This window comes from Zalophus californianus, chromosome 15, assembly GCF_009762305.2.
Source record: "Zalophus californianus isolate mZalCal1 chromosome 15, mZalCal1.pri.v2, whole genome shotgun sequence".
Taxonomy (NCBI): domain Eukaryota; kingdom Metazoa; phylum Chordata; class Mammalia; order Carnivora; family Otariidae; genus Zalophus; species Zalophus californianus.
In genome coordinates this window covers 62995583-63007623 of record NC_045609.1, presented here as the reverse complement: position 1 = coordinate 63007623, position 12041 = coordinate 62995583, and the positions used below count along the sequence as shown (strand labels likewise).

General features: G+C 38.9%; 1 protein-coding gene across 5 annotated transcripts in view; it reads left to right on the top strand.

Annotated features, from left to right (window-relative positions):
- Nucleotides 1-12041, top strand: part of CFAP43 (cilia and flagella associated protein 43) — a 184167-nt gene that overhangs the window by 90128 nt on the left and 81998 nt on the right. For 4 of the 5 annotated variants that reach the window (XM_027596566.2, XM_027596564.2, XM_027596563.2 and 1 more), the window contains 2 exons: nucleotides 5805-5955; nucleotides 11317-11476. In XM_027596566.2, the coding sequence (XP_027452367.2) occupies nucleotides 5805-5955; nucleotides 11317-11476 (311 nt within the window). The remainder of the gene's footprint in view (nucleotides 1-5804; nucleotides 5956-11316; nucleotides 11477-12041) is intronic. The other variant, XM_027596565.2, reaches the window with a different exon arrangement.

Sequence of the window (12041 nt, the reverse complement as noted above, 5' to 3'; positions counted from 1 at the left end):
TGCAGGCAGCATATCGATGGGTCTTGTTTTTTTATCCAATCTGATACCCTGTGTCTTTTGATTGGGGCATTGAGCCCATTTACATTCAGGGTAACTATTGAAAGGTATGAATTTAGTGCCATTGTATTGCCTGTAAGGTGACTGTTACTGTATATTGTCTCTGTTCCTTTCTTGTCTATGTTACTTTTATGTTCTCTCTTTGCTTAGAGGACCCCTTTCAATATTTCTTGTAGGGCTGGTTTCATGTTTGCAAATTCCTTTAGTTTTTGTTTGTCCTGGAAGCTTTTTATCTCTCCTATTTTCAGTGACAGCCTAGCTGGATATAATATTCTTGGCTGCATATTTTTCTCATTTAGTACTCTGAATATATCATGCCAGTCCTTTCTGGCCTGCCAGGTCTCTGTGGATAGGTCTGTTGCCAATCTAATGTTTCTACCATTGTAGGTTACAGACCTCTTGTCCCAAGCTGCTTTCAGGATTTTCTCTTTGTCTCTGAGACTTGTAAGTTTTACTATTAGATGTCGGGGTGTTGACCTATTTTTATTGATTTTGAGGAGGGGTTCTCTGTGCCTCCTGGATTCTGATGCCTGTTTCCTTCCCCAAATTAGGGAATTTCTCTGCTATAATTTGCTCCAATATACCTTCTGCACCTCTCTCTCTTTCTTCTTCTTCTGGGATCCCAATTATTCTAATATTGTTTGGTCTTATGGTATCACTTATCTCTCGAATTCTGCCCTTGTGATCCAGTAGTTGTTGATATCTCTTTTTCTCAGCTTCTTTATTTTCCATCATTTGGTCTTCTATATCGCTAATTCTCTCTTCTGCCTCATTTATCTTAGCAGTTAGAGCCTCCATTTTTTATTGCACCTCATTAATAACCTTTTTGATTTCAACTTGGTTAGATTTTAGTTCTTTTATTTCTCCAGAAAGGGTTTCTCTAGCATCTTCCATGTTCTTTTGAAGCCCAGCTAGTATATTTATAATCGTCATTCTGAACTCTAGGTCCAATATCTTACTAATGTCTGTAGTGATTAGGTCCCTGGCAGTTGGTACTGCCTCTTGTTCTTTTTTTTGAGGTGATTTTTTTCCGTCTTGTCATTTTGTCCAGAAGATAATAGATGACTGAGAGAACAAAATGCTAACAGGGTAACAATGACCCCAGAAAAATATACACTAAACAAATCAGAAGAGACCTGAAACTGGGGGAAAATAAAGGGAAAGAAAGAAAAAAGGAAAAAGAAAAAAAAAAAAAGAAAAAGAAGATAAAAAAAAAGAAAAAGATAAAGATAAAAAAAAGAATATGATCAAATACGATCAGGCTGGTGCATAGATCAGTGCCACACACTAGATTTTGGGCATATTTTGGTCTGTTAGAAGAAACTGCCTCTCAAAATTTTAAAGAAAGAAAAACTTATATATGTACAAAAATAAAGGTAAATACAATGAAGGGATGAAATATGACTATAAAGATGAAAATTATAAAAAATTTTATAAAAGGAATTGATAAGAAGTTGGTTGAAAAAAGAAAGAAGAGAAATTAAAAAAAACACAAAAACAAGAAAAAGAAAGGGAGAGAATGTGATCAGGCAGGAGATTAGGACAAAGCCATACAGTAGAGATTTAGGGTATATTTTGGTCTGTTAGAAGCAACTGTATCCCCAAGCGCCTGGGTGGCTCAGTCATTAAACATCTGCCTTCAGCTCAGGTCATGATCCCAGGGTCCTGGGATCGAGCCCCACATCAGGCTCCCTGCTTGGTGCGAAGCCTGCTTCTCCCTCTCCCACTCCTCCTGCTTGTGTTACCTCTCTCGCTGTGTCTCTCTCTGCCAAATAAATAAATAAAATCTTAAAAAATAAAGCAATTGTATCCCAAAATTTTAAAGAGAGCACAAATTATATATATACCAAAAATAAGGTTAACTACTATGAAGGGATAGAATATGACTCTAAAAATGAAAAATAAAAAAGATTTTTAAAAAAGGGATTGATAAGAATCTTGCCATTTGCAACGACATGGATGGAACTGGAGGGTGTTATGCTGAGTGAAATAAGTCAATCAGAGAAAGACATGTATCATATGACCTCACTGATACGAGGAATTCTTAATCTCAGGAAACAAACTGAGGGTTGCTGGAGTAGGGGTGGGGTGGGAGGGATGGGGTGGCTGGGTGATAGACATTGGGGAGGGTATGTGCTATGGTGAGCGCTGTGAATTGTGCAAGACTGTTGAATCACAGATCTGTACTTCTGAAACAAATAATGCAACATATGTTAAGAAAAAAAAGAAGAAGAGGATAGCAGGAGGGGAAGAATGAAGGGGGGTAAATCGGACAGGGAGACGAACCGTGAGAGATGATGGACTCTGAAAAACAAACTGAGGGTTCTAGAGGGGAGGGGGTTGGGGGGAATGGGTTAGCCTGGTGATGGGTATTAAAGAGGGCACATTCTGCGTGGAGCACTGGGTGTTATGCACAAACAAAACCATGGAACACTATATCAAAAACTAATGATGTAATGTATGGTGATTAACATAACAATAAAAAATAAAAATAAAAAAGGGATTGGTAAGATGCTGGTTGAAAAAGGGAAAAAGAAAAATTAAAAAAATAGCAAAAGAAAAAAGAAAATTTAAAAAATTTACTTTGACAGACTAATGAATCATGGGAAAAAAGTCATGAATTCTATGTGCAGTATTCTCCTAGCACTGGAGTTTTGCAGTTCTCATTGATTGGTAAACTTGGTCTTGCCTGGCCGGTCTTGCTGATCTTCTGGGGGAGGGGCCTGTTGTCGTGGTTCCCAAATGTCTTTGCCTGAGGTGGAATTGCCCTGCCTTTGCTGGTCTGGGCTAAGTAACCTGCTTGGGTTTGCTCTTGGGAGCTTTTGTTCCCTGCAAGCTTTCTGTACAGCTTTGGAGGACGAGAGTGAAGATGGTGGCCTCCCAGTCTCCGCCCCAGAGGAGCCAAGAACTCGTGGCCCCGCTCCTCAGTGAGCCCCAGAGAAAAGCAGTCAATCACTCCGGTCTCCCCGGTCTCCGGCCCCACTCCGTGCTCACCCGGCCTGTGACCGAACATTTCTATCTCTGGCACACAACCCCGTGCGGAGTCTCCAAACCCAGCAGATCCCTGCAGTGCGCTCCCATGCCGCTCCTCCCGGGGGAGGAAGGGGAGTCTCCCCAGATCTGCCGCTTATTGGGTCCCTGCTGGAGGAGCAGTGGCCTGATTGTGCCGCGGATCACGGTTTATGGCAACCCCGAGCTGAGAGCCCGCGCCTCGGCTCTATCTCTGCAGCCGGCTTCCCCATTCAGATACCTGGGAGGTCTGCCGCCCTCAGGCACCCCTGGTCTTTCTGTGACCCTGAGGGTCCCAAGACCACACTGTCCCAGTGAGGGTTCCATCCCCTGCTTAGCCACTGGAGCGACATCCCTCAGCGGAGCAGACTTCTAAAAGTTGTGATTTTGTGCTCCACGGCTCTATCACTTGCTGGTAGCGGCCAATGGAGGCCCCCTCCCCCACCATCTATCCTCCCAAATATCACCTTGGATTCACTTCTCCATATGTCCTACCTTCCAGAAAGTGGTCGCTTTTCTGTTCAGAGAGTTGCTGCTATTCTTTTCTCTGATCTCCTGTTGAGTTCGTAGGTGTTCAGAATGGTTTGATAACTATCTAGCTGAATTCCTGGGACCAGATGAAATTTAGGTCTCCTACTCCTCCACCATCTTGCCCCCACCCTCCAAAAAGTTGCCTTTTTTTTTTTAAAGATTTATTTATTTATTTGAGAGAGCAAGAATGAGAGAGAGAGTACATGAGAGGGGGCTGGATCAGAGGGAGAAGCAGACTCCCCGCTGAGCAGGGAGCCCGATGTGGGACTCGATCCTGGGACTCCAGGATCATGACCTGAGCTGAAAGTGGTCGCCCAACCAACTGAGCCACCCTGGTGCCCCCAAAAAGTTGCCTTCTTAAGGAAAATGTAAAGTTGTCTAACTGGAGAGCCTGAAAACCTAGAGTAAAACCAAGATAAAACCTAGCCTTTAAACAAAGAGTACTGACCCTCTTTTAGTTCAGTTCTCTTTGTGTCTCAATTTCTTTTTTATAAGAACACAATGAATAGTCAAATCTGTCTCTAGGCAGAGACATTCATAAAATGGGTAATGTCTCTATCATATCCTTGCCAGGTGGGCAAATAATTTATCTCAGCGTTCTCTCCTTTTGTTTGCCTTGAATATTCTCATCTAGTTCTGAATGTTCAATTGTGATTTTTCTATAAGCAACTGAAGTGAGAGGCAAAGTGAATGGATTGTCCCAGTTCAGAAAGCAAGCAGGATTAGAAAACACTCAAGCCTTAATTTGAATAGTAGATACTATTTTTTCATGATAATTTTTCAAAATTATTCATCATACATAAGACATAACCAACGAAATGTTGAATTTAATGCATAAAGCCATGAATTTTTCAAACACCACTTTATAACCACATTATGGGTTAAAAGACATATGGTAGATTTGAAAATGAATTCTTTTTTTAAAAAAAGATTTATTTATTTGAGAGAGAGAGAGAGGTGGGGGAGGGGCAGAAGAAGAAAGAGTCATAAGCAGATTCCACGTTGAACACAGAGCCAGACTCGGGGCTCAATCTCTCTCAACCCTAAGAACAGGACCTGAGCCAAAACCAAGAGTCAGATGCTTAACTGATTGCACCACCCAGGTGCCCTGAAAATGAATTCTTGATATCAGAGGTTGCAAAGGTAGCTGAATACAACCTACATATACAGATGGTCCTTGACTTAAGATGGTTGCACTTAAGATTTTTCAACTTCAGGGTGATGCCAAAGTGATACACATTCAGTAGAAACTGTATTTCTAATTTTGAATTTTGATCTTTTCCCAGGCTAAAGATATGTGTTACAATACTCTTCTGTGATGCTAAGCAGTGGTAGCTGCAGCTTCCAGTCAGCCACATGGTCATGAATGTAAACAACCTATACACTGACAACTATTCTGTACCTTCCAACCAGTCTGTTTTTTACCTTCATTTTAGTATTCAACCAATTACTTGAGATATTCACCACTTTATTATAAAATAGGCCTTGTATTAGATGATTTTGCCCAGCTGTGAGTTGGCAACTAATGCAGTTTGCCCAAATAATGTAGGTGTTCTGAGCACATTTATGGTAGGCTAGGCTAAGCTAAGCTATGATGTTCAGTAGGTTAGGGGTATTAAGTGCATTTTGACTTAGGATATTTGTTTATTGGGATATAACCCCATCATAAATAGAGGAAGATTTATATGTTTATTTTGGCCCACATTGATTTTTATTTGAATTAATTGCCAAATTTTAATATTTGAGAGATTTCTCATAAATATCCAGATTATGATAGTCTCTTGAAATTTTGGAACCAGAATTCTCAACAAACTCTCTTGGCTGGAACTGAGTGTCACCTATACCACCTATAGGAGGGAACACACTTTCCCATTTGCCATAGTCCCCCACCTGGCCACAGCTCATTTGCCTGGTCCTGCCAGTGTTCAAATGTATAATTCCTGCTTTAGATATCAACTTTGAAAATTTTAGAGAATTCCTATGTACTTAATTTATAACTGCATTATTGTCCTTTTGTGATATATATTTTTAAATCTACTCTTTGGCGTTTATCTGGTTTGTTTGCTTGTTTGTTTTTTTACAAGTTATAATACCCCCCCACCTTTTTTATCACCAATATGTAGTGATATAGTCTACTACATATTGGTGATAGTCTCAGTGACTAGTTTTTGTTAATTTGATTATTCTGATTTCTCTTTTTTCTAAAGGTCAATAAAACTACCTATGGAAGATGGATCATTTTTTAATGAAACAGATGTAATTTTCCCCACCTCGCTGCCCAAGGATCTTATCTATGGACCTGTGCTCCCACTGTCAGCCATTGCTGGGCTAGTAGGAGAGGAGGCAGAAACTTTCAGGGTAATTACCTGGCACCTCTTCCTGTTCGCTTAGTTGATTCTCATAACCATCCCATGAGACATGCAGGGTAGAGAGGATCATCCTGGTTTTCAATACAGATTAGCCCTGGAGAGGACAAGAAATGAAGGCTCTGGAGTTTTGAGTTTGGTTAACTGGAAGGATGGCACTGATAACAGAAAGAGGGAGCCCAGACCTGATTTCAGTTTTGGACAGATTGAATTTGGGGTGCTGGGAAGGCATCCAGGTATAGATGCCGGGTGGAAGTTGGGCAAGCGGACCTATTGCTCGGGTGGAGAAGGTAGGGCTAGAGACACTGAGGCCAGAGTTATCACCATAGAAGGGTGAGTGGAGCACTGGAGTGGGGGAGGGATGATAGAAAGGAGAGTAAATGTGTCAGGGAAGAGAGCCAGAGAGGAAACTGATTTGCCAAGAATCGAGTTAGAAGATGACTCTGACAAGGAACACAGAAGTGGAACAAATCCAGGAGAGGAGAAGAAGGCCATGGAAAATAGGGGAAGAAAGTTTCAAACAGGAGTTTGTTAACAGCTACACACTCATTCATTCAACATATTTGTCAAGCTTCTCCTATGTAGCAGGCACTGTTTTAGGCAGTGGGATCTCATGATGACCAACCAGGCATAATCTCTACCCTTGGAGCTTACATTCTATCAGGGAGACAGCAACAACAATGACACCAAAAGTAAAGACATACATTAAATCATTGCAAAATGTGGTAATTATTATAACGGGATAAGTGGGAGGGGGTGGACGTGAGGAAGAGATTAACATATGCTGGTCAAGGAAGGCCGCTGGGGAGACAACACTTACCATAAGATTCGAAGGACAAGGAGCCTCAGTGCTACAAACAGGTCAAGAGTGTTCAGGCAGAGGGTGCTGTATGTGCAAAGGCCCTGGGGGAAAGAAAATAAATCCGTGTGTTTGAGAAGCTACCTGTAGTGGCTGCAGCACAGTAAATGATGGGGGAGTGGGGTGCTGGTGCAGGTCAGGGGGTAGGCAGGGAGCAGAGATAGCACAGGCAGATCCTTTGGGAAACAGGAGCTTGATTCTGCTAAGCCTCTCGAACTTAGGTTATGCTAATATTTGTGTTAGAACTCCAAGCCAAGGATAAAGGAAGTAGAAGCTCCCAAATATTTTGACCACTGCAGAGAAATAAGCTATAGATGTTAAAAATAACTCAGTGGTAATTAGTTCATGAAAAATTTCTGGCAAGCAAGAGAAAAGGTTGTGTATGCTCTTAGTATTTCCTCTAAAGGATGATCATTGTTCACTTTTTAAATACAGAAAATGACCAATTCTTTATAATAGCACAAATCCTAGCCTTAGAAATACAACTACACTCAGCCACAATGGGGCAGCAAAGTAAATACAAATAGATCAGCTTTCAAGGTTTACAACTTGAAAAAAATTCTTCTGTAGTTAGTATTTGATGCCTAGGAACCCACATTTTCAACCATCTAGAATCTTTTCTTCTGCCATAAATTTCTGTAAGAGCCCTTGTCTTTCACATTTTGCACAACAGGATGAACCCTACCTAAAATATGTAAAATTCAGGCATCTGTCTTTGTCATTTGAAAAATGCTACGAAATGCCTTCTTTAAATACTTAAATGTGGAGCCACCATTTTTTAAAATGCTCATAATAAACAGACATATTTGTTGCCTAGGATTTTTTTTACTCAGTGCATTTTAACCTTTTTCTGAAAACAGAAATTTAATGCTAAAGTTCTACATTTTAAAATCACACAAGGAATGTTAATAAAGCCATATACTTTACATTTACATTACAAATTCATTTTTCCAATATTTATTTTTTTCATCTTATAGATAAGTAAGGTGAAAAAATGGCTAAAACATTGATTAATGTCTATACAGTGAGTGAAAGCATAACCAAAAATAGATCTCAAATGTCTTTATTCTATTTGTTCCTTTGAATGACATTTCTTATGACGTGGCTACCAACCAACGGCAAAGAAATGAGTAATGAACTGATCTATATAAATAAGAGTCTTAAAAATTGACAGGCTATGGACTTTCACAAAATCACAAATATTAAATACTCCTATTTTATCTCTTGTAGCTAACACTATAAAGGCACATCATACGCCTTTAAATAGGCCTGCATCACATTACACAACTTATTTAAGGCATGAGAAACAGTATCTAGCAGTAGCATGGGGGAAATCAAAGGCAGATATTATCTGGGCAGAAACTGGATCCAAAATAATGAATTTAATCTCAAGTGTCCAGTTTTCTTTTTCCATCTACCTTTTTTTTTTTTAAACAGAAGTCACTATATAGGAATTCCTTTTATAAACAAGTATTCTGAAACATATTTGGAAACTTACATTTTTTAAAGCAATAATATTAAGTTGGATTCTAATTTTTCATGTTCGGTCTTCAAATGATCAAAATGTTTGATTTATGATTCCAGAGAGCTAAACAATGAGGTGATATTATCAACAAATATTTTTATATTATTGGCACATTTTTCTTTTAAAATTTTTGGAATTAAAAACTATAGTTTCTGTTCACATAATCCATATTGTATCACATTCATTTTTAAGCGGCACAGAACATATTTATTGATAAGAGTAATAGAAAGATAAGCCCAGCTTTATCGTAAAGTAAGAAAAGTCAAACACAATACTAGTTTAACATAATAAGGCCAGAAAAGTCCAAGTTTTAAATCTTCACTTTCTGTTGCATACACATAGATCCACTGGTATGAGAACCAGATATGTGTGCTTTTTAAAAGATTTTTGAACCCATTGCCATAATGTAAGAGTCTGTCCCTTTGTGATATATAGCCTAAGGTTAGATGTCATCAAGACAACCTAAGAAACTTTCAAATAATGGTGATTAAATAATGGCATTCAGTGAGTAACTCTTCCCTATGAGTCAAATCTCAATTGGATACCACAAATCAATTAATCAGCAGCAGTTTAATCCTTTTGGGTGGTTTTGTGCCCCCCTTTCTGGCCCATAGGGTGGCCAGATTATTAATCAAGTATTTATTTTCTAACAATCCAAGGCTATGAGGGCATGAAATAGATCAATCATTGACCAAAGTCAATATATCCTTTTAAAGAATTATCATAGTGACTGCTGCTATGTATGATTTTTGCCTTAGTCATATTTCAGATTCCATTCCAAATGATAATAATTCTCTCTCCACGCTTCCTTCACTCCACCAAGAAGAACCACATGCTTTCTCATCAATGCTCCCATAATATTTAATACCCCTCTGCCATAACCTACCATGTTTTCTGATTCTGATATTTGTTGATACTTCTTCCCTCAACAAGTGATCATCCTATTGAGAAGAGGGATCCCTTAGGACTTGGCACAATGGCTGGTATATAACCAACATCCAAAAAATGTTTGTTTAAATATCAATTACATAACAAATTTATATCTGTTGAGAATCCAGTAGAAATACTTTGACAGCAACACACCTGCTTTACCTTGAATCTACAAACCAGTCCTAAATTAAAAGAACAGTATATAATACATTATTCAAATAATTGAGTATTTATTAGAAAGGTGGCTTGCATATATTGAGGAGTTTTTAATGGGAAATGACTATTTATATAGATTTGCAGTATTCCCCAACTTCTGCTTTATTTTTCTCCATAGTGCTTTTCAACATATAATCTTCTACATATTTAACTTCTTAACTTATTTTTATTCTGTTTCCCCTCACCAGGATGTAAGCCCCATGAGGGCAAGGAATTTTTTATCTGTTTTGTTCACTGCTACATCCCTGTGCCTAGAACAGTACCTGGAATGTAGTTAAGTGTCCAATAAATATTTGTTAGATGAATGAAAACGTGAACAAAAGAATGCAATAAACCTGGAGCTCTCAAGGAACTTAAAAATTCTGTTAATTTGGCCAATAGCTTAGTAAAAATGTTTTCTGTTCCAATGGGTGTAAGGATTCTAAAGAAAGCAAAGCATATGTTATAGCTAATGTAATTCTAAATAATGCTATAGCATAACAAAAAGCTCAGATAGTACTAAATGTTATGTTCTTAATATAAATAAATAAGTAAACTAGTATGTTTGACTTGTTTAAATAGAAAGGAAGGAGTACTATTATTATGATATCCTGAATTCAGAATTTTAATCAGTGCTGTGAGGAGCATGTGCCCTAAAAAGCTGCCACAGCTGCCTTGACCTCCAGGAAAGACAACAGGTAGGCCTATATTTAAAAGGAGACTTGCTCCATGCTGACAAAGGGGGCTCTCCCCTGCCGGACATGAGTATTTAAAGCTGCAGGGGACATACCACAGGGAGGTATTACAATCTAAAGCAGAGATCAACAAACCATGACAGGCTTTTGTTTGGCCCCAAGCTAAGAATGTTCTTTTACACTTTTTTATAGAGGTGTTTAAAAATATAATGTGGATATATGACAGAGACCTATGTGGTCCACAAAGCCTAAAATATTCACTGCCTTTTCCTTTACAGGAAAAGTTTGTCTTAGATCCTTGTCCATGTTATTTTTACTCCCCAAAGCCAACTTTTCTTTTAGGCACATTCCATAGATTTTGTGTGTTCCTCTTTGAGTTTTCCATGGTATCAAAATCACATAGGATGTTTCAGGCGCCTGGGTGGCTCAGTCGTTAAGCATCTGCCTTCGGCTCAGGTCATGATCCCAGGGTCCTGGGATCGAGTCCCACATCGGGCTCCCTGCTCTGCGGGAAGCCTGCTTCTCCCTCTCCCACTCCCCCTGCTTGTGTTCCTGCTCCTTGCTGTTTCTCTCTCTGTCAAATAAATAAATAAAATCTTAAAAAAAAAATCACATAGGATGTTTCATGACCCACATTAGAGAGGCCACCAGAATCAGGCAAGTGTCCTCTTCTCATTTCCCATAAAAGCTAACTAAGCAAAGGACCTGGGCCAACCTCTCCATAGCCATTCAAGGAAAATCATATCCACACCCCACTGCAGAATCAGGAGGGTGAAACAATGACAAAAGTCTTCCTCAAAAAGGGTGATCTTAGCTAGACACTGACTTTTGTAGATTCAAGACACCAAAAACCTCTATCAAAAAACAGTGTAGAAGTTACTACTCAAAATTTTCATGAAAATCTGTGACACTAGAACTCTAAATGTGCTGGCAAGACCATCTTATATAGTCTTACTGAATTAAAATATAGAGAGATAAATGGAGCAAGGAAGGATAAGTTCACTTAGCTCTTGGCAAATGGCAGGATCAATGAATATACATAGGTCCATAATCATTTGTTTCTTTCTGGAAGTTATTCTGTTGGGTATTTCTCTGGCTCTTAAACCATGCATGCGATCTTAACACAAGGTTTCTGATTTTTCCCTAAAGCCTAAAGATGATCTATATCCTTTGCTTCACCCATCTATGCACTGCTGGACTCCAACAAGTGACCTATATGTTGGCTGTGAAGAGGGTCATCTTTTAATGGTTAATGGAGAAACCTTGAAGGTGACTCTACTTAATAAGATAGAAGACAAAGTACCAACGGGTGAGAAACTGCTTTACTTCATCATTCCTAGAAGTGTAGCCAGTGGTGATGGTTTTACACGTGAAGATGGATGTTTGTTCCCTATTTTTCTCCTTCTTAGAGCCATCTTTGATTCTTTCTTTCCTTTACCCCATAGTTAGTTACCAAGTCCTGTGGGTGTTCCTCATAGCTAGTGCTTATTGACTGTACTAGGCTGTAGGCATTCTGCTATACTCTGTATGTATATTTCATGTAATTCTCAAAATACTTTATAAAGAGATGTATTTTCATCTCCATGAGACAGATGAGAAAATGGAAGCATTGAGAGATTAAGAAAAATGCCCAAATTCACATAACTAGTAAACTGTGGAGCTGACACCTAAACCCAGGCACTAAGACTTTAGAGTCCAAGTTCTTAGCTCCTATGCTGTATCCTTTCCGATACATATGACTGTTCTGTTTAATCAGCAAATTATGCCCTTTCCTGCCCTCCACCCTTCTCAAAGCCTTTTTTCACAATGACTTTTTCTTTTAAGTTTAACTGCCATCTTGAAAATTACCTTTGTGTTCCTTGGTTAGAATTTCT